Source organism: Podarcis cretensis, assembly GCF_951804945.1.
Source record: "Podarcis cretensis genome assembly, chromosome: 8".
Classification (NCBI taxonomy): domain Eukaryota; kingdom Metazoa; phylum Chordata; class Lepidosauria; order Squamata; family Lacertidae; genus Podarcis; species Podarcis cretensis.
This window is the reverse complement of record NC_137177.1, coordinates 84,983,949-85,005,215: the sequence shown is the minus strand read 5'-3', so window position 1 is coordinate 85,005,215 and position 21,267 is coordinate 84,983,949. Positions and strand designations below refer to the sequence as shown.

Here is a 21,267-nt window from a genome sequence, read left to right as displayed (position 1 = left end):
CTATGTGAATTTGTCTAATCCTCTTTTAAACCCATCCAACGCGGGTGGCGCTGTGGACAAAACCTCAGTGCCTAGGACTTGCCAATTGTATGGTCGGCAGTTCGAATCCCCGCGGCGGGGTGAGCGCCTGTCTTTCGGTCCCAGCTCCTGCCCACCTAGCAGTTCGAAAGCACCCTTAAGTGCAAGTAGATAAATAGGTACCACTTTATAGCGGGAAGGTAAACAGCGTTTCCGTGTGCTGCGCTGGTGCTGGCTCGCCACGTGACCCTTAAGTGCAAGTAGATAAATAGGTACCACTTTATAGCGGGAAGGTAAACAGCGTTTCCGTGTGCTGCGCTGGTGCTGGCTCGCCACGTGACCCGGAAGTGTCTGCAGACAGCGCTGGCTCCCGGCCTCTTAAGTGAGATGAGCGCACAACCCTAGAGTCGGACACGACTGGCACATACGGGCAGGGGTACCTTTACCTTTTAAGCTGGTGGTCATCACTGCCTCCTGTGGGAAGGAGTTCCATAGGACTACATGAATTTTGTTAATTATTAATTTTAATTGTGTGTGTTTATGCATTGCATTTAGGTCCCACCTTTTCCTCCAAGGAGCTCAAGGTGACGTACATGGTTCCCCGTTTCATTTAATCCCCACCAGGTAGGTTAGGCTAAGAAGCAGTGACTGGCCCAACGTCACCCAGTGAACTTAATGGCTGAGTGGGGATTCAAACCCTTGTCTCCCAAGATCTAGTCCAAAACTCTAACCATTATGCGCCACACTCCAATACAAACCTACACCCATATACATTTTTCTTATATGAAGCTGTCCATCTTTCCCCAAACAGTGATACCATGGTTTAAGAACAATTTACCATATTTTTCGCTCTATAAGACGCACCAGACCACAAGACGCACCTAGTTTTTGGAGGAGGAAAACAAGAAAAAAAATATTCTGAATCTCAGAAGCCAGAACAGCAAGAGGGATCGCTGCGCAGTGAAAGCAGCAATCCCTCTTGCTGTTTTGGCTTCTGGGATAGCTGCGCAGCCTGCATTCGCTCCATAAGACGCACACACATTTCCCCTTACTTTTTAGGAGGGAAAAAGTGAGTCTTATAGAGCAAAAAATACGGTAGTTTATGAACAACTTGGAGGGAAAAAGTGAGTCTTATAGAGCAAAAAATACGGTAGTTTATGAACAACTTGGATTAAGAACGCTGCAAACCCTGAAGTAGGTGTTTTGGTTTGTGAACTTTGCCTTGGAATAAGAACATGTTTTGCTTCCTGTTGAGCGTGTTCCATTTGTAAATTGTCATAATCTGTGTGAATCGCATAGCTTTTACCGCACGAAGTTATTCTTAAAAATATACAAGCTGTTACCAAAACGAAATTTACCTGGGGTGGCCGGTTTTGTAGATTCTGGTTGTATTTCATCTTCAGGTCTATGTAAAGGTGCCAAGTGTAATTGACAGTATACAAGAAGGAGGCAACATAGAAGATCTGGAAAAAGGAGGAACATGGTTGGGCAACATGCATGACCCACAATTCTGCAATCACACCATGTATAAACTTGGGATCTGTGCAAGTATGGAATTCTCTACTCAGCCAAACTCCCTCCAGACCCTTGGGATTTCACTAAGAATTGCCTGCATGCTGTCAAAATGATTTTCATCATTTTAGAAGCCACTTGCTTCTAAAAAATAAAAATAAAACGTGCCATTTTCAGGATGCTAAATTTTGGCACATGTACACAAATGACACAGAATTGCAGAATATGAGGTTTTAAATGGCTATTTGCATTTTTAAATGACTGGCATATTCTTGGATTTTAAAATGGCTTTTCCAGCACCTACCTGCCATAATAACTGTTCTTATGAGAAGAAAAATGACAAATCCAAAGGAAGAAAAGTTCTGCATAGTATTGTTAAAACAGCCTTGGGCCGAGGTGTCTCAGCATGGAGTTTGAAGGCAGAAAGGGCTAAGGGCAGAAATAATTTGGCATCCCCTACCCATCCTTTTGAGAAAACAACAACAAACGAACTTTTTAGAACTGTATCATATTATGAATACCACGAGGAAAAAGAGTTAAAGTTCCTCCTATCATAACACCGGAATCCCGGGGGACCAGCTGATTAGCAGTAGATTTTGGAAGGACAAAACAAAGCATTTGCGGAGAGGCACCCTCTGTCATTTACGGTGGTCCTGTAAAAAAGCTTGTAATTTCTGGAAAGCAGTTTTTACTACTACAGTGGTACCTTGGGTTAAGTACTTAATTCGTTCCGGAGGTCCGTTCTTAACCTGAAGCACCACTTTAGCTAATGGGGCCTCCTGCTGCTGCTGCTGCGCCGTCGCTGCACGATTTCTGTTCTTATCCTGAAGCACTATTTCTGGGTTAGCCGAGTCTGTAACCTGAAGCATATGTAACCTGAAGCGTATGTAACTGTACAGTGGTACCTTGGGTTACATACGCTTTAGGTTACAGACTCCACTAACCCAGAAATAATACCTCGGGTTAAGAACTTTACCTCAGGATAAGAACAGAAATCGTGCAGCGACGGCACAGCAGCAGCAGGAGGCCCCATTAGCTAAAGTGGTGCTTCAGGTTAAGAACAGTTTCAGGTTAAGAACGGACCTCCAGAACGAATTAAGTTCTTAACCCGAGGTACCACTGTATAAGCAAGTTTACGCCACAGTCCGTTGTACCTTGCCCCACCCTGGCATTCTCCTTCCATCTGCAAATGGGGTGGGATACATGAGTCCCTGGAACATCAAGGTTCAACCCTGAAACTGTTGGTGTCTTCAAATTGTTCTCCAACAGGAAAGATGATAAGAACTTTTCTATAAGCAGTGCAAGCGTGGGGAGGAAAAGGCACATAACACCGGTGGGGAGGAAAAGGCACATAACACTGAGGTCCAGCTCCGAGGGCCTTCTGGCGGTTCCCTCCCTGCAAGAAGTGAGGTTACAGGGAACCAGGCAGAGGGCCTTCTCGGTAGTGGCACCCACCCTGTGGAACGCCCCCCCCCCCACCAGATGTCAAGGAAATAAACAACTATTTGACTTTTAGAAGACATCTGAAGGCAGCCCTGTTTACGGAAGTTTTTAATGACTAGTGTTTTATATCTTTTTTTATTCTTTTGTTGGGAGCCGCCCAGAGTGGCTGGGGAAACCCGGCCAGATGGGCAGGGTAGAAACAACAAATGGAATTGAATTGAAAGGCATGGATAAGATAATCAGGGAGAGGATTTTCAAAAGTGCACCAAGGAACTGCTATCTAGAATCAATCTGGATTGAAAACAGCATGCGGATGGCTACGAGATGCTCTGGATTGAAAGTTCATTTTAGTGCTCCAAACGGGGTCAGCGTGTATGCGGTTTATGTCTGACACCGTGGGGCTCTTCTGATATTTTTGTCCTGCCCTTTCCCCACCAGTCATTATAACTGCTTTGCTTTCTTCCCATCCATTGTGCTGGCCAAATGGAGTGGAATTTTATTAAAAGCTTTCTAGGCCATTTGGATTTAATTGAGGGCGGGGAGGCGGGAGAGCAGGTAAATTGTACAACAGCCACACAAGGACCTTGTTGCATGTCAGTGGAGCATGGAATTCACGTTTTGATGGGGTCATGAGAGGATCCTCAAAAACACAAATGGTTCTTTGGCAACTCTGGACAGGCGACTGGAGAGGACATGGGAACAAGCAGAGACAGCAAGTCGGGAGTGTTGCTTAGGGATGGCTCTGTTGGGAGTTTGGTAAATATATTGCAGTGGCATGCAGAAAAAGATGTTGTGGTTAGACTGCTGGCAGGGTGGATAAAAATCAATGAGGTTTTTTTTTAAAAAAACTGGATTTTTAAAATTTAAATTGGATTTTTTTTTTGTTTAAATCAGATTTTTTATTTCAATCAGTTTTTTTTTGCTTTAAATCGGATTTTAAAAATAAAATGCTTTTGGAGGAAAAAACTTCCTAAAGATTTAAGTTACATTATAGTCCAAAGACTATTCATCAGGAAATAAGGGTTTGATTTAAGTTTTTCACGTGTACTAAAACTCAGTCTAAGGTGTTTTTTTAATCACCTTTTTTAATCACCTGATGTTTAACCACATCAGTTAACAAATATGGATATATATGCTATAATGTTACTGTTTTAGTTAAATAAATTGTTTAAGTTGTTATAAGGAAATGATTATTTTTCTCCTTCCAATAAAGGCCAATTATAAACAGTTTACTTATGAAACCTCACAGTAATTTCTAATTGTACAGTATAACCAAATCAGTAGTTTTTGATATAACTGTAAAAACTACTCTGAAAATTTGTTATTCCAAAAACTGAAACCTTCATCTGATTGTAAATATTAAGATTATACCAGCAAGAATGAGTCTGTAAAAAAATGTTTTAAATCAAGTCTTACGGACTAGTGATTTAAATCATGATTTAAATTGATTTGATTTAAATCAAATCCACCCTGACTGCTGGTTTAAAGCAGGCTTCCTCAACCTTGGCCCTCCCGAGGTTTTGAGACTACAATTCGTATCATCCCTGACCACTGGTCCTGCTAGCTAGGGATCAGGGGCGAATGAAGGTGTCATGAAACCCGGGGTGGGGTGTTGCTACGTAGGTTGCTTGGGCGGCGCCGCCGGATGGCTCACAGCGCACCGCTTCTCCCCACACCTGCCATGCCACTATCTGTGTATTGGATGACCCCCGTTTTTTGGCATGATTTTTGGATCTGCCAAGAGGGCCCTCTCTGCTGATCACAACCCCCAAGATGGCCTGTAGGGAAGGAAGTGCCCTTTCAAGAATTTGAGCCATAGTTATGCCAGTCCAGCAGGTACTGCAAGGAACTTGGAGAGAAAGCTGTCTCCTGCCTTTAATTTCCTGGCAAAATTTGTTAGCAGACCTTGCAGCTTGGGTCAATTAGATGGGAATAATCACTTACAGTTTCTGAAGTTCAAAGGCTTTATTCATGCAGGAATTATTAACAGGATGAGTGGAGGTGAGAGGGAGAAAATGGCAGACATATCTCAAAAAGCTGGGAGAGAACAACAAACAAAATGGCTCAGCTTTTAGGGGTGGAATTAATTTAATCAAAGAGCTACAAACAAGTGCTGGCTAGATTGCTCCACAAACGTGCCCTTTGGTAGTTGAAAGCAACACATGCATTAACTTTGAATTCAAGGGAACGTATTTGCTTTACTCAAACAAATTTTTTACATTTGACCACTTTCTGAACCTAAGAAGAGAGCACCCTGCTGACTCAGACCAAAGGCATCCAGTATCCTATTTCCCACTTTGGCAAACTAGATTCTTCTGCAAGATTACCTACACAAATTACACACAGATACAGATTTAACTTGATTTGAGACACATATGCACCCTTCGCATACTGATTGCGGGAGGCAGTTTACAAAGGGCCTCAAAGACGAACTTCTGGGTGCAGAGCCCAGGAATGTGGTTTGGCTAAACGCTCTGCCTATATTTATTCAGCATTTTGCTTCTAAACAGGGTTGTGGGCAATTTTTGTATACAGGCAAGATGCTCCAACTTCCTTCAGATGTGTAAACAGCTTCAGAATAATTCAAATGCTCTCTTAAAGGCAAGAGCAAGCTAGGGACCGGGGAAAATGTCAGAAAGACCAGATGTGCTGCATGCCAGCAAATGGAAAAAATGAAAACAAAGAAACAGGAAGGTCGGATTTCCTGGCATGACTGATGATACATGTGGAACAATAAGCTTGAAGGTTTGGAAAACCAGTAGGCCACTGTCATTTAAAAAGAAAGAATATAGTGATTCTAACCAGGGACTCCTACAGCAGGGCTTGCAAAGGAGTAGTCCAGGTTCATCCTAATTCAGACCACATTCGCACCATGCACTGAAAACACTATGATACCACTTTAAACAGTCATCGCTTCCCCCAAGGAATCCTGGGAACTGTAGTTTGTGACAGGTCTGATAGATGCTAAGAGATTCCTTTCCCCCTCCCAGAGCTACTATTCCTAGAGTACTTTAACCATCACTCCCTCTTCACAAGGAACAGCTCTCTGAAACCTGGAAGGCCAGCAGGAGTATACCTGGATTTAAAGTTTAAGAATATCTGGAGACTGGCTACCAGTAAGAAAATAACTCATAACAGGAGCGATAAAAATAACAAGAAAACTGGGCACATGTTATGCAAGATGGTGGCCTTTTGGGCAATATACGAATGAGTCTGGTCTTAAAGATAAACTCGTCAAAGCATCTTTGCCTATACTATTATTATTATTATTATTATTATTATTATTATTATTATTATATACCACCCTATACCCGAAGGTCTCAGGGCAGTTCACAGAAAAGATCAACATAAAAACAACATTCTATATAATAAAAACAAAAACAACAATGCAATAACCTGCCCCCCAAAAGAGCCACATTTTAAAAGCATATAGGATGTATAGCTATCATGAACAGAATGACCTGAACTGTATTCTTCCCTGGAAATGGTTATCTGTGATAGATAATAAATAAATAAATTGTGCTCCCCCCGATGCATTATATGCTGGAAATCTCAACAGTTTGCACAGATTAATTGTTATTATTTATGTTAAGAAATAGGATTCCCTAGGATCTAGGGCAGGGGTAGCCAATGTGATGCTCTCCAGATGTTGGTCTCCAGCCCCCATCCTTCCGGGCCAATGGCTATCCTGGCTGGGAACTGGAGCCCAGCTACATCTGGAGGGTACCACACCTGCTACCCCTGGCCTAGAGAAATTTCAGATGCTGAAATATTGGGTTGACCAGCTCTGAATATACCCCCCCCCCCAATTATGAGGTGGGTATTTAGCATTTAGCTCTAGCTCTAGCTTCCAAACTGGGATCACAGACACTTTGGACCCCAGAATCAAAGGCACAAAACACATCAGCACAGCACAGGAACACCAGTTACTGCTTTCCCTTGAGAGCGTGTTCTGCATGTTCGTTCCAGGAAGTGCACTGCAATTTTGCACCTGCTCACTGCCAGGTAAAGTCTATTGGCACAGACCCATGTTATGGTTTCGCTCTATCCCAAAGCAAACAAGAGACCTTTGCAATTCCCCTATCAAGTGGTGCCTGAGACCCCGGTCAGAGCAGACAGTTCTGGGCTCGGCAGATTAATTTCCTGGTTTAGCTTCTTCCAACAAACACTTGGCAAAAACCAACCAACCCCACAGCTTTACAACAACCGCTGCTCTGATCTGCAAGTTTCTGAGGGCAAACAGGTATGTTTTAATCAAAGAGGCAACTGTCTTCTGCCTCCAACCCAGAGCTTTCCGAACTTTTCATGTTGGTGACAAACTTTTTAGACATGCATCATTTCACAACACAGTAATTCAGTTTTACTAGCAAGCTGGAGGTTAAACTAACGCCTTTCCAGCCCCGGGAGGAGCGTGGGGAAAATTTGTGCGACACACCAACAAACAAACGTGTTGTGATGCACAGTTTCGAAAGCTCTGGTCTAGAAGAGCCTACTCAGAAGCTGGCTCAGCTCCTTGAAGCCACCCCTGCCCTCTCAGGGCTGCCTGACATGTTTACCAAACCACACCTCTTGTGACAGCTCAGTACCAAGCCAACACACATTCCAGCTGGCGCAACCAAAGAGAAATTCCCAATGCTCTGGTTTGCAAAGCACTAGAAAAGCGAGGGCAGTTTCAGAATTGGATGACTGTCTTGCTTTTGTAAAGATTGTCCACGGAAGTCCTGATTCTCCAAAGGTGGACCAATGGAGCACTGACCATTTGATCACTGGTCAATTTCCAGCAGACCATCTCAGACCTTCAGATGCCTTCAAATCATGTCAATTATTATTTTTTTATACGGCATTCTGCTTTTTGGGGGAACAGGAAAACCTGATGGCACCTAACAATATGGGGTAGGGAAAGGAAGACCAGTTCTCTTAGAGCACTAATAAGTCCACAGTTACAAAACCCCATGAAAAAACAAACAAACAAACAAACAACCCAATAAAACTGTATCAGAAGCAGGAAAAAATAACCAAGCATAATTAGTATAGAATTAGGACCCCCAAAGCCTCCTGGGACAACAGCCACATCACTATTAAACAGCAGAAGGCTAACAGTGATGGGACCAGACTGGTTTCTCTACGGAGTGTTTTCCATGAAAATGGAGCCACGTTATAGAAGGCCCTGCCTCTAATGGCCTTCTGCTTGACCACCTGTAATCTACAGTGGTACCTCGAGTTAAGTACTTAATTCGTTCTGGAGGTCCGTTCTTAACCTGAAATTGTTCTTAACCTAAGGTACCACTTTAGCTAATAGGGCCTCCTGCTGCTGCCGGAGCACGATTTCTGTTCTCATCCTGAAGCAAAGTTCTTAACCCGAGGTACTATTTCTGGGTTAGCAGAGTCTGTAACCTGAGGTGTCTGTAAACTGAAGCATCTGTAACCCGAGGTACCACTGTATTTGTTTTAAATGGGACTGAAGTTATCTTGAACTTTGTCTAGATGAAGTAGACTCTGGAACATGGCTATGAGGGGTCTCTATACGTGGTCTCTCCCAGGTCCTAGTCCAACCCTCTAACCACTACAGCAACTTGGCTCCCTAGGCAGATTGCTGCTAGCACCACAGGCAAAAAAAAACACTCTCCATCCCTGAAACAGGCCAAAGTGCCGGCATCCTTCTTACTTCTGCTGTAGCTTGTAGGTTGTAGCAGGCAGCCTCCTGGCTTGCGGACGTGGCAACCTCTTCATTGTAGAGGAGAGCCCCGAACAGCCAGCTCATGCCCAGAAAGAGATCCAAGAGGCTCAAGTAGAACAAAGGCCGTCCCTGGGGAAGAAGGAGAGGGAATGGTTATTATTTCCTTATTTACTGCATTCACAACTCACCTTTTTCTCCAGGGAGCTCAAGGTGGAGCCCATGGCTTCTTCGCCTCCATCTTATTTAATCCCCGTGACAACCCCGTGAAGCAGGTTAGGCTGAGAGGCAGTGGCTGCCCCCCAGAGCTTCATTGCTGAGTTCAGGATTCAAACCCTGGTCTTTCCCAGGTCCCATTTCAACACTCTAACCACTACGCTACACTGCTGTGGCATTGTCCTCCTCCATGAATGTATCTAAAAATGTAAAGGGACCCCTGACCATTAGGTCCAGTCGTGGCCGACTCTGGGGTTGTGGCGCTCATCTCGCTTTATTGGCCGAGGGACCCGGCGTACAGCTTCCAGGTCATGTGGCCAGCATGACTAAGCTGCTTCTGGCGAACCAGAGCAGCGCACGGAAACACCGTTTACCTTCCCGCTGGAGTGGTACCTATTTATCTACTTGCACTTTGATGTGCTTTCGAACTGCTAGGTTGACAAGAGCAGGGACCGAGCAATGGGAGCTCACCCTGTTGTGGGGATTTGAACCGCCAACCTTCTGATTGGCAAGTCCTAGGCTTTGTGGTTTAACCCACAGCGCCACCCACATATGAATGTATAGTCCTCTTTTAAAGCCAGCCAAGTTGGTGGTCATCACTTCCTGCTGCAGGAGGGAGTTCCGGAGTTTAACTATGCACTGCTTTAAGTTCTGGTGCCCCTTCCCCATTCCACGTACAGAAGCCAACTAGACCAGCGGTTGAATCCTGCTTCTTCATCGCCAATGATGGGGTAGCATTTTCTGCTCCCGACCCCTCGAGACAGCAGGCTAAATTAGGGCAGTGATGGCCAAACCTGGCCCTCCAGCTGTTTGGGGACTACAATTCCCATCATCCCTGACCACTCGTCGTTAGCTAGGGATGATGGGAGTTGTAGTCCAAAAACAGCTGTTTGGGGACTACAATTCCCATCATCCCTGACCACTCGTCGTTAGCTAGGGATGATGGGAGTTGTAGTCCAAAAACAGCTGGAGGGCCAAGTTTGGCCACCACTGGATTAGGGGGTCCAGGACAGCCTGGGTGGCAACCAAGGGGAAATAGATTGGTGCGTAGGATAACAGCCAGGAGGAACAGCCACATGCTGCTGCTGCTTGCCCCCAGCACCTGCTGCCTGAGGCAGGGGCCTCACTCTGCCTAATGATAGGACCGGCCCTTTGGGTTTCAGTTAAAATACTGCTATTGACCTATCAAATTTGCCGAACCTTTAAGATCTGTCCCATTGAGCTGCTTCTCACAAACAAATGTGCAGCCTTCCCAGAAAGGACCTCGTGGTCACTCTGGTTAAGATATAATGGTATATGAGTACTATAAATAAAGTAAAATAATTCCATTCTTTAGCAGGAACAACCGTGGGAGGGGCAAGCATTTCAAGATTACATGAATTAGTCTTCGGCAGCAAGCAGTCTTGCGGCTCATGAAAGGCTAACCAATTTATTACAGCACAAGGTTCTGTGGCCGAAGTCCACTTCGTCAGGGGCAGGAAATGGATTCTCGGTCAGCAGATATTTAACCTTTGTATATCGTATCGTAAGGGACACGGGTGGCGCTGTGGGTAAAAGCCTCAGCGCCTAGGGCTTGCCGATTGAAAGGTCGGCGGTTCGAATCCCTGCGGCAGGGTGCGCTCCCGCTGCTCGGTCCCAGCGCCTGCCAACCTAGCAGTTCGAAAGCACCCCCGGGTGCAAGTAGATAAATAGGGACCGCTTACCAGCGGGAAGGTAAACGGCGTTTCCGTGTGCGGCTCTGGCTCGCCAGAGCAGCAATGTCACGCTGGCGACGTGACCCGGAAGTGTCTCCGGACAGCGCTGGCCCCCGGCCTCTTGAGTGAGATGGGCGCACAACCCCAGAGTCTGTCAAGACTGGCCCGTACGGGCAGGGGTACCTTTACCTTTACCTTATATCGTATTGTTGTTTTTTATTGCTATGGCTGATGCAAATAAAGTTTCAACCTGTAAACAGAGTTTGAACGGTCATGAAATCCATTGCCTGCCTTCATAACCAAGCAGTTTTGGACACGAGTTCCAATCCTACAAGCATCCTTTGAAATCCCTCTGTTGGGGTAAGGAAACTATTAAACTGCATAGTAACCATGGGGCCCCGAAAAGAGCTCCTTCACATTTGACATGCACCAAGTTGTCTTCCTGCTCTTTGACCACATTCACCCCATACATTTAAAGCACTATGATACCGCTTTAAAAAAACCATGGTCCCCCCCAAAGAATTCTGGGAGTTGTAGTTTGTTAAAAGTGCTGAGAGTTGTTAGGAAGGCCCCCTTATTCCCCTCCCAAAGTTACAATTCCCACAGTTCCCTGTGGAGAGGAACTGAGTGTTAAACCTGTGATGGGTCCCTCACTACCCTTAAAAAAACTACACTTCCCAGAATTCTTTGGGGGAAGCTGCAACTCTTTAAAGTGGTACCCTAGCACTTTAAATGTATGGTGTCAATGTGGCCTTTTCTATGTAGATGCTGACTGTAGCAACAGCATGCATGTATGCAAAATTTGAAAAACGCAATAAATATTTCGAATTATATAAATATACATTTAAAAAATGCACCCACATCTGAAGGGTCCGAGATTGTGGGAACCCGGCGCATCCTTGAAGCCATGTGTCATGTTTCAAGGATGAAGAATGAAATAAAAACCCATTTTTTCCCCTGTAATTCCAAGGTTTGTAATAAAGTTGCTGGTTTCCTCGCTCACCGTGTGTGTCCCCCGCCATAGTGTGACACACAGACAGAGGTGGCATGACAGACAGAAAGTCAACAGGAGAGGATTCCTTGCATAGGCATGCAGTGAAAGGCTTTGTCTTTTTTTCTATTATTGCATTTATACAACCATCTTTTTTTCTCTCCGGGGATCTCAAGGTGGTTTGCTCATTCCTTTTCCTTATTTAATCCCCACAGCAGCCCTGTGAGGCGGGTTAAGCTGAGAGAGGCAACGACAGGTCACCCTACTGAGCTTCATGGCTGAGTGGGAATTTGAACCCTGGTCTCCTTGCCGCGAAGCTCACTGGGTGATGTTGGGGGCCAGTCACTGCCTCTCAGCCTAGCCTACCTCACAAGGTTGTTGTGGGGAGGGGCAGAACCATGCACACCACTTTGAGCTCCTTGGATAAAAAAAGGGGAATATAAATGCAAATCATGATGATGAAAATAATAACAATAATAATAAGGTAAAGGGACCCCTGACCATTAGGTCCAGTCGTGACCAACTCTGGGGTTGCTGCACTCATCTCGCTTTATTGGCTGAGGGAGCCAGCGTACAGCTTCTGGGTCATGTGGCCAGCATGACTAAGTCGCTTCTGGCGAACCAGAGCAGCGCACGGAAACGGCGTTTACCTTCCCGCTGGAGCAGTACCTATTTATCTACTTGCACTTTGACGTGCTTTCAAACTGTTTGGTTGGCAGGAGCTGGGACCGAGCAACGGGAGCTCACCCCGTCGCGGGGATTCGAACCGCCGACCTTCTGATCGGCAAGTCCTAGGCTCAGTGGTTTAACCCACAGCGCCACCCGCATCCCTCAATAATAATAATAGCAGCCGCTTAATTGCCAATGGAGGAGATGACCTCTTGCCAGGGGCTCTGCTCTTGCACAGCTTATAACAGGGCTCTAGACTGCTGCTCTGAAAGGAAACAAGATGATGATTCAGCCTCTGGAATGAAATATTTGTTTTAGCAACTAGGAGGGAAGAATGCCCTTGAAATTTTTAAACATTCTTCATGGAGATTGCTGCCCCTCCCTCCTGAGCTGCTTACATAAAGTGCAATTTAGCTTAATTCTTTTTTTAAAAAAAGCAATAAAAAAAAACATTAAAAGAAATTCCCTTACCTGGGGGGATCTGGCTGTATTCTGGAGCATTGCATAACCAATCAGCGAACTGGACCCTATTACACTGTGGGAACAAAGAGTTGCTTGGATGAGCAGAAGGTTACCTGACATTTAACGGAGGGAAAGAAGTAGGTGCATGGGGGGTGCATGTCAGTTTTTGGCATTGCACAGGGTGCCACTGAAATCTGAGACGTCAAGGTCCACCACTGTTGCCAACGTTCCTTCTAGTGGGGCTCTCATGCCTTGAACAGCAGGTGGCCATCAGAAATTCTGTAGACGACAGTTTCTGCATCATTGAGCCTGCATGATGGAGAAAGCTTATCTGCCGAATTTCTGCTTAAAGGGCGTAGGACAGGGGGCGGCAAGGTTTACCTTGCCTGGGCCGGTTCACTCCAGCAGAGATCCATCTGTGGGCCAGATCGCGCATGTGCACCTGCGATTTCTGGCAGACATGATTTCCGGCGTCGGCGCAAACGCAATTTCCGGCACTGCAGAAGCGAGTCCCTGCGCCGCGCTGGTTTAGCCCAGCGTGCGGGGACTCGCTGAGCGGGCGGCTCAGTTTGGGGGCAGCTCGTGGGCTGGTTAAATGACCCCCATGGGCTGCTTGTGGCCCATGGGTCTTAGGTTGCCTACCCCTGGAGTAAGAGCATCTCCAGGAAAAGAAGTTGATGACCCCTTGAGCTCTTGCTATTGCATTTCTCTCTCTCTCTCTCTCTCTCTCTCTCTCTCTCTCTCTCTCACACACACACACACACACACACACAGCCTAATCCTTGCCACTTCCAGCTTCCACTGCCTTAGACAATGAATGAAAAGGACTGGCATATGGAAAGGGTTGCCAACATTTCCCCCAAGACTCATTACTGTGCTTTTAGCAGCGGCTTGATCTGCGGACAGTAGAAGGTGACCAAAATTACCGTATTTTTCGCCCTATAGGACGCACCGTCCCATAAGGAGCACCTAGTTTTTTGGGGGGGAAATATTAAACTGATAAGAACAGATTCTACACTTGATCTTAGCCAAAAGGCCGAGAAGCGGGGGGAGATAAAGGGGGGGATTTATTTTTCCCCCAGGCGCAGGGCTGGGGCGGGGGAAGCCTGAGCTTCCCCCGACCCCAGCCCGCAGAACAGGCAACTCTCCGCAAGCCGTGGGAGCCCAGCGTGGGCTCCCGCGCCTTGCGGAGAGCTGCGCGAAGCCTGCATTCGCCCCATAGGATGCACACACATTTCCCCTTCATTTTTGGAGGGGAAAAATGCGTCCTATGGGGCGAAAAATACGGTACTTCTCTCCATCCTGCAAAAAATCTGCACATGCCAACTTTTGCTGAAGTTAATGGCACAAAGATAATGTAGAAACCCAAAGCATGCATAGAAGTCTTTGCACAAATGCACCTCAAGGCCAACAGGGACAGAGAAAATGTTTTAATTTGTCAAAACTGCTGGCTGATGACATTTTCATTTCATTCATTCAAAACGTCCATCTTCCGCGTCTCTGACACTCGAGGTGACTCACAACAGGCTTTCAAAATAAGTAAATAAAGAACATCAGCAACAGCCAGTAAAAGAGAAGAGAATAAATCCTCACAGAGTTTCAGAGCTATTCTAAAAGGAGAGACCAGCCTCTGGTGGGAGGTTTTCCATCAGTCCCAGGTTACATCTTTAGAAAGAAGAAGCTTTGCAGTACCTCAAAGAAGCCATGACTGCTTGGATCCAGTGGATGACAGGAAAGATCTGGAGAGAAGAGAGAGCAAAATGAGATGTATCCCTGCATGACCACGGGATAGCTCAGTCGGTGCTGGTATGGCCAAGGTTGTAGGTTCAATCCCCGTACAGGACAGCTGCATATTCCTGCATTGCTTGGACTGGATGGTCCTCAGAGTCCCTTCCCACTCTATGATTCTATGATACAGCCTTCAACAACTTGGTGTCCTCCAGATTGAGATGTGTTGGACTACAACTCCCATCAGCCTCAGCATGCATGGCCACATGACACTGGTGCTGATGGCAGGTGTAGTTCCGCACTTATAGAGGGAACCAGGCTGGCAAAGCAATGCATTGTGGGTTGCACTTGGTCAGGGGCTGAACATGTGGATATACTCAGAGCCAGTGTGGTCACGGGGAGGACCACGCATGCCGCCTTGAATTCCTTGGAGGAAAAAGGTGGGAAATACATGCAATAAATAAGGGACTTTTGCACACAGCACACAGCTGTAACTATGGAATTCGCTCCCGCAAGACGTAGTAATGGATGGCTTTAAAAGGCATTTAGGCAATTTGGTGGAACGTAAGGCTACTAACAGGGGATGTGGGTGGCGCTGTGGGTTAAACCACAGAGCCTAGGACTTGCCGATCAGAAGGTCGGCAGTTTGAATCCCCGCAACGGGGTGAGCTCCCGTTGCTTGGTCCCCGCTCCTGCCAACCTAACAGTTCGAAAGCACATCAAAGTGCAAGTAGATAAATAGGTACCACTCTGGCGGGAATGTAAACGGCGTTTCCGTGCACTGCTCTGGTTCGCCAGAAGCGGCTTAGTCATGCTAGCCGCATGACCTGGAAGCTGTACACCGGCTCCCTCGGCCAATGAAGCAAGATGAGTGCCGCAACCCCAGAGTCGGCCACGACTGGACCTAATGGTCAGGGGCCCCTTTACCTTTACGACTACTGACAATGATGGTCATGTATTATGCCAGCATTGGGAACTAACAGAATTCCCCTGTGAGCATCACAAGTAGGGAGAGGGCTACTGATCTCAGGTTCTCGCTTGCGGGATATCCACTGGGGCATCCAGCTGGCCTCTATGGGACTTGGATTAGATGGGCTTCCTTTGGTCTGAGTCGCTGTCAGGCTCTTCTGATGTCCTTGAAATGAAGGCTCCGTTGAGCTAATAACCTACTCATGGCCCCATCCTTCATGCATTTGGCTAATCCACTTTTAAAAACATCAGAGCCAGCAGGCAGCACAATGCCAGGGCATCCTGTGGCAGTGAGTTCCATAGTTATGCCCCGAGTAAGTTATCATTTTTATTACTATTTAGATTTTCATGGCTGCCTGCCAATAGATAAATGTGCCCCAGGATGCTTACAAACAAGGCAACACTTAAAAATGCAACCTTCTGTATTTGCCTCGTTAACAGAAGATAGACTCGAATCCAAGTTCTGCTAACTGAAGCATAGCTTGAACCTTTCCAGCTGCTGTGCATTCGCCTTACAGTGGTACCTCAGGTTAAGTACTTAATTCATTCTTAAGCTGAAACTGTTCTTAACCTGAAGCACCACTTTAGCTAATGGGGCCTCCTGCTGCCGCCGCACCGCCAGAGCACGATTTCTGTTCTCATCCTGAAGCAAAGTTCTTAACCTGAAGCACTATTTCTGGGTTAGCCGAGTCTGTAACCTGAAGCGTATGTAACCTGAAGCGTATGTAACCCGAGGTACCACTGTACTTTTAAAAGCATTTAAGGGCTCAAAGCAGTTCCAAATTCAAACAGGATATGTGCACTCAGTATCATCCTACTAAGGTTTGCGTATGTAGAGTCCTTCCCTGCAAAGCTAATTGGAGAATCCTGATGGAGAATCCCACAAAATGCAAAATGCACGAGGGAAATCTATCAGGAGGAAAGTTGTCTCAGCCACCCAATTTCCTCTATAGTTTGTTCTGGATACATATCCGCCGCCCACCCCCCCACCCCCCGCTGCCTGTTAAGTTATAGCATTTTAAGAGTTTGGGTGGGCAACTTCATTCTGGCCACAGCCTCCAAACCATTGCACTTTTTCGTCAGCCTGAGTATATTGCCGGTGTAGCTGAGGGCGTGCTGTTGTTGCTGAAGCTATAAAGAATATTATACCTCTGATCCTGACGAGAGCACATGGCCATGAGGACCAGTAGCCCTGGATGGCTAAACCTGAGCACAGAAGCGAGAGGGAGGGGCAGCAAAGGGGAGGAAAGATGGATCTTTCCACGCAGAGGACTAGAAACCTGATTAGGCTGCAGGGAGCCGCAAGGAGCCTGCACAAGCAGCAGTGGGTTTCTCCATTGGAAAAGGCATGGATAACTCTTCTGAGGGGCAAAATTCCCCATCCTCCTCAGAAAGGGGTCTTTTCTCTGCTCAGAAAGCAAATTGGGGGGGGGGGGCTGACTTCTGGTGGGGGAAAAACGAGGGTGATCCTGGGCTGGCGAGAAGGAAGAAAGGACTGGAGTCAAAGAGGTGCGGGGTCTGCTTGGAGAGGGAAGGCATCGCTTACCTGCTGGGACCAGGCGTCCTGGGTGCGGAGCCCCGCGGAGGCAGCGCCGGGCGCGGAGACAGCCATGCTAGCCAGGCGGAGCAGCCGCGGGAGCGGCCGGCCAGCGCCCTCCTCCTCCTCCCCGCCCCGCCCGCCTTCCCTGGTCCTGCCCCAAGCCGCGCAACCTCCGCGCCCCCTTGGAGAAAAGGAGGGGAAACCAGGCGACGAGCGGGGAGTGGAGAGAAGGGGGAAAGCAGAAAGTTGCTGTTGTTGATGATGATGATGATGGAAGGGAAAAAAGGACCGGGAATTTTAAAAGGTCAGAAGTAGTGGAATGGGGAAAAAGAGGGTTTTTAGACAAACCAAAGAGCAAATCGAAAGGGGAAAAGACCCTCGATAAAGGTGGGAAGAAACGGCAAGGAAATTTCTCTGCAGATCAAAAGCAGGAGCAGCCCCAGGCTGTGATCGCCGCGGGTTGGGCTAGATGACCCTTGGAACCCTTTGCAGCACTATGGGTCTACGATCTCTAAGCCTCACCTGGAGTACTGTGTCCAGTTCTGGGCACCACAGTTCAAGAAGGACACTGACAAACTGGAACGTGTCCAGAGGAGGGCAACCAAAATGGTCAAAGGCCTGGAAACGATGCCTTATGAGGAACGGCTAAGGGAGCTGGGCATGTTTAGCCTGGAGAAGAGGAGGCTAAGGGGTGATATGATAGCCATGTTCAAATATATAAAAGGATGTCACATAGAGGAGGGAGAAAGGTTGTTTTCTGCTGCTCCAGAGAAGCGGACACGGAGCAATGGTTCCAAACTACAAGAAAGAAGATTCCACCTAAACATTAGGAAGAACTTCCTGACAGTAAGAGCTGTTCGACAGTGGAATTTGCCGCCAAGGAGTGTGGTGGAGTCTCCTTCTTTGGAGGTCTTTAAGCAGAGGCTTGACAACCATATGTCAGGAGTGCTCTGATGGTGTTTCCTGCTTGGCAGGGGGTTGGACTCGATGGCCCTTGTGGTCTCTTCCAACTCTATGATTCTAAGCTTCCATGTGGACCCCGCGCCAGGGGTAAAGCCATCCATTCGCCTGGGGAGAAGGACTCTTATTTTGCTGCTCTCCAGAATTTATTGCGCATCCACAGCACCCCCAGCTACCTACCTGTTTTTCACAATCCTCCAGAATACGGTAATACGAGAAACCAGCCGCTACAATTCCCTGAATTTACTGATTCTACTAATGAATCAGTATCTCCATCTGCTGGTTGCCACGCAATGTTCTCCAATGCAGTTATGCTACTGCTCTAAATGGACCATGGCCTCGTCTTTTCCCTGTCATCTCTGCAACAAGTAATATTTATAAATATAGACCACTTGAGGTTTTTATTTTATTTTATTAACCAGGATTAATCATATCCTCTGAACATTGCGCTGATAAGGCAAATGTCGTAAGGAACCAAAGGTTGATTAAATCTATTGGTACTGCTAGTTTAGGGATGGTGGGAGTTGTAGTTCCAAAAACAGCTGGAAACCCAAGTTTGGGAAACCCTTGTCTAAACCTACTGCTGGGGGGGGTACTTATTCACATGGCATGGAATGAATTTCTGGAATCTGAATTAACTGGGGTAGTTGGTTGATTTTAGAATCTGGACTGAAGAGTCTTGTAATGTGCACCACTTATTTCAAAACGTAGTAAGCTAGCCCTGTTGCATTTGTGAGTGGGACTGATTCTGCCAAATTGGTGTGTGGGGAGGGAAGCGCAGAGACCTCAGCCCCCAAGTTTTGCCCTGACAAAATGTGGCAATATAATCACAGGCACCATATGGCTTTAATGTTAAATTTGCATCCCACCTGACTATATAATAATATGTCCAAGACAAATTAGGCAGTTTCATGGTGGGTAAGACTTCAGGTGGCTAAACCTTCCGGTTAAATTCATGGGGAGGCATCCTAAGGCCCAGGGGCTGGATGCGGCCCAATCGCCTTCTAGATCCAGCCTGCAAACAGTCCGGCAATCGGCATGTTTTTACATGAGTAGAATGTGTCCTTTTATTTAAAATGCATCTCTGGGTTATTTGTGGGGCATAGGAATTTGTTCATTTTTTTTCCTTTCCAAAATATTGTCCGGCCCCCAACAAGGTCTGAGGGACAATGGACCGGCCCCCTGCTGAAAAAGTTTGCTGACCACTGAAATCCAACCGCGGACAACTGCAGTGTACCTCCAGATACACTGCTGGGTGCAAAAGTGGAAGGCAGTTGATCATCCTGTGCTCATGAGTCTGCTGGACACATCAGCTGGACCACGGCAGGAATCTGGATGCTGGACCAGATGGGCCTGTGGCCTAAGGATGCAGCTGGGCTCTGAATAAGCTCCTCCCTTAAGTGGTTGCGAGACAAAAGTGTTCTGTAACATGCCAGTGAATGAATGACTTGCTCAACAAAATTGTCAAGAGTGGGAAGGGTGGGAAGAGCGCAAAAAAGCCCAGTCAAGCTGGCAAAAATTTACCATTTGCCCGATAATAAATGTTGGAAATGCAAAGAGATTGAGGGTACATTCTTTCACCTTTGGTGGACGTGCCCTAGGATTAAGGCCTTCTGGGAGATTATCTATAATGAAATGAAAAAGGTATTTAAATATACCTTCCAGAAGAAACCAGAGGCCTTTCTCCTGGGCATGGTCGGCCAACTGGTGCGAAGGGAGGATAGAACCTTTTTTATGTACGCTACAACAGCAGCAAGAATACTCATTGCAAAGTATTGGAAGACACAAGAATTACCCACCCGAGAAGAATGGCAGACGAAAGTGATGGACTATATGGAATTGGCTGAGATGACTGGCAGAATCCGGGACCAAGGAGAAGAGTCGGTGGAAGAAGATTGGAAAAAATTTAAAGCATATCTTCAAAAATATTGTAAAATAAAGGAATGTTAGAAAGATGTTGGAAAAAGAAAATTAGGTGGTTTTGGTAGAAATAATATAAAGGACTAAGTAAAAAAAATGAGTTGATGAACTTGATGAAAGAGGACGTTAAATTATAATATAATAAATTAAATTACTTAAATGAAAATAAGGTTGGAAGGATTTGCTGAAATAACGATTTGAACTAGAATACAAAATTGGGAGGTGAGGGGAGGTCAAGGAAATAAGTAAAGGAAGAAAGTTATGTAAAGGTTTAATCAGTTCTTTTTATTTTTTAAGTGAATGTATTTTTCATTTTTACTTTTATTTTTATTTTATTTCCCTTTTTCTGTTGTTGTTGTATTCTTCTTTTGTATTTTGTATTGTTCTTTTTTCTTTTTGTAACTTTTAAACTCTGAATAAATATCATTTAAAAAAAAAAAGAAGAGCGCAAAAAAGGAGATTTGTGAGTACACCAATCCTAGCCCAGGCTCAAAAAAAGCTAAGAGAACACACTGGGTCTTTTTATAGTCCTGCTCTCTGCTTCCTATTATAGCAAGTGTGTTTTTTGAAAATCAAAAATATTTATAATTGCAAGGACGTACCGAAGGGAAATTTTTCCTAATACCGTATTTTCCGGCCTATAAGACAACTGGGCATATAAGACGACCAACTTTTCCTGTTAAAATACAGAGTTTGGGATATACTCACCGTATAAGACTACCTCCGCCTGCAGCCAACTAGAGGCAGCCCCCCAACCTAAAGCCCGCCAAGCGCCACCAGGGGCAGAGCGCACACCCCTCCACTGCCTCTGCCATCGCAGCAGCAGCCCGAGGCGAGGCGAGCGAGCCCCGGTCAGCCGTCCAGCAAAGCGGCGGGCTGTCTCACCAGCTGGTAGTTCTGGCAGTTGTGGGGATGCCCAGCTTCTCGGCGCCCCGGCCAAAGCCACGCACCACCTCACCGTGGGAAGGGGAGGCTGCCACGGTTGCTGCTGCTTCAGGAGGCGGCCAGGGATGGAGGGGGGGGTGGCTCTTACCATCCTTCTGCCCGTTGCCATTCCAAGCCAGCCGTCACCGCCGCCACCTGCCATACCCGTCGTATAAGACGGCCCCCGACTTTGGAGATGATTTTCCGGGGTTCAAAAGTCACCTTATACACCAGAACATACGGTACTTGTTATTTCAGAACATCACAAATAAAATCCAGGCTTTGCAAACTTAAAAGGAACTCAATGAAAGGGCAGCAGAGAGAGATGTGCCAACCTGGATTAACCGCTCTCTCATCAAAACAGGCACCTGTGACTCCGCTTGAGTGAGCAAGTCTTTTGTGTCTTCTTGAAATGAGCCAGTGGAAAATGAACACTAAAAAGGAGAAGCCCTGCTGCTTTGGCCCAGTCACTTGGGGCAGAGGGACAATTTCAGGCTGTCAATCAAATCTGTTACTTTTCCTGCAGACTCATTACCCTTCTTAAGCA

General features: G+C 46.4%; 1 protein-coding gene and 1 long non-coding RNA gene across 2 annotated transcripts in view; one reads left to right on the top strand and one right to left on the bottom strand.

Moving 5' to 3' along the window:
* Positions 1 to 17,034, bottom strand: part of TMEM116 (transmembrane protein 116) — a 32,214-nt gene extending 15,180 nt beyond the window's left edge. Inside the window, exons 1-5 of the mRNA XM_079987176.1 lie at positions 16,923 to 17,034; positions 14,372 to 14,418; positions 12,689 to 12,752; positions 8,639 to 8,779; positions 1,377 to 1,481 (exon numbers count right to left, since the gene is read on the bottom strand). Coding sequence (XP_079843302.1) covers positions 1,377 to 1,481; positions 8,639 to 8,779; positions 12,689 to 12,752; positions 14,372 to 14,418; positions 16,923 to 16,988 — 423 coding nt within the window. The 5' untranslated portion in view covers positions 16,989 to 17,034. The remainder of the gene's footprint in view (positions 1 to 1,376; positions 1,482 to 8,638; positions 8,780 to 12,688; positions 12,753 to 14,371; positions 14,419 to 16,922) is intronic.
* Positions 2,442 to 21,267, top strand: part of LOC307222290 — a 100,990-nt gene continuing 82,164 nt past the window's right edge. Inside the window, exon 1 of the long non-coding RNA XR_013841725.1 lies at positions 2,442 to 2,643. This is a non-coding gene — a long non-coding RNA (uncharacterized lncRNA). The remainder of the gene's footprint in view (positions 2,644 to 21,267) is intronic.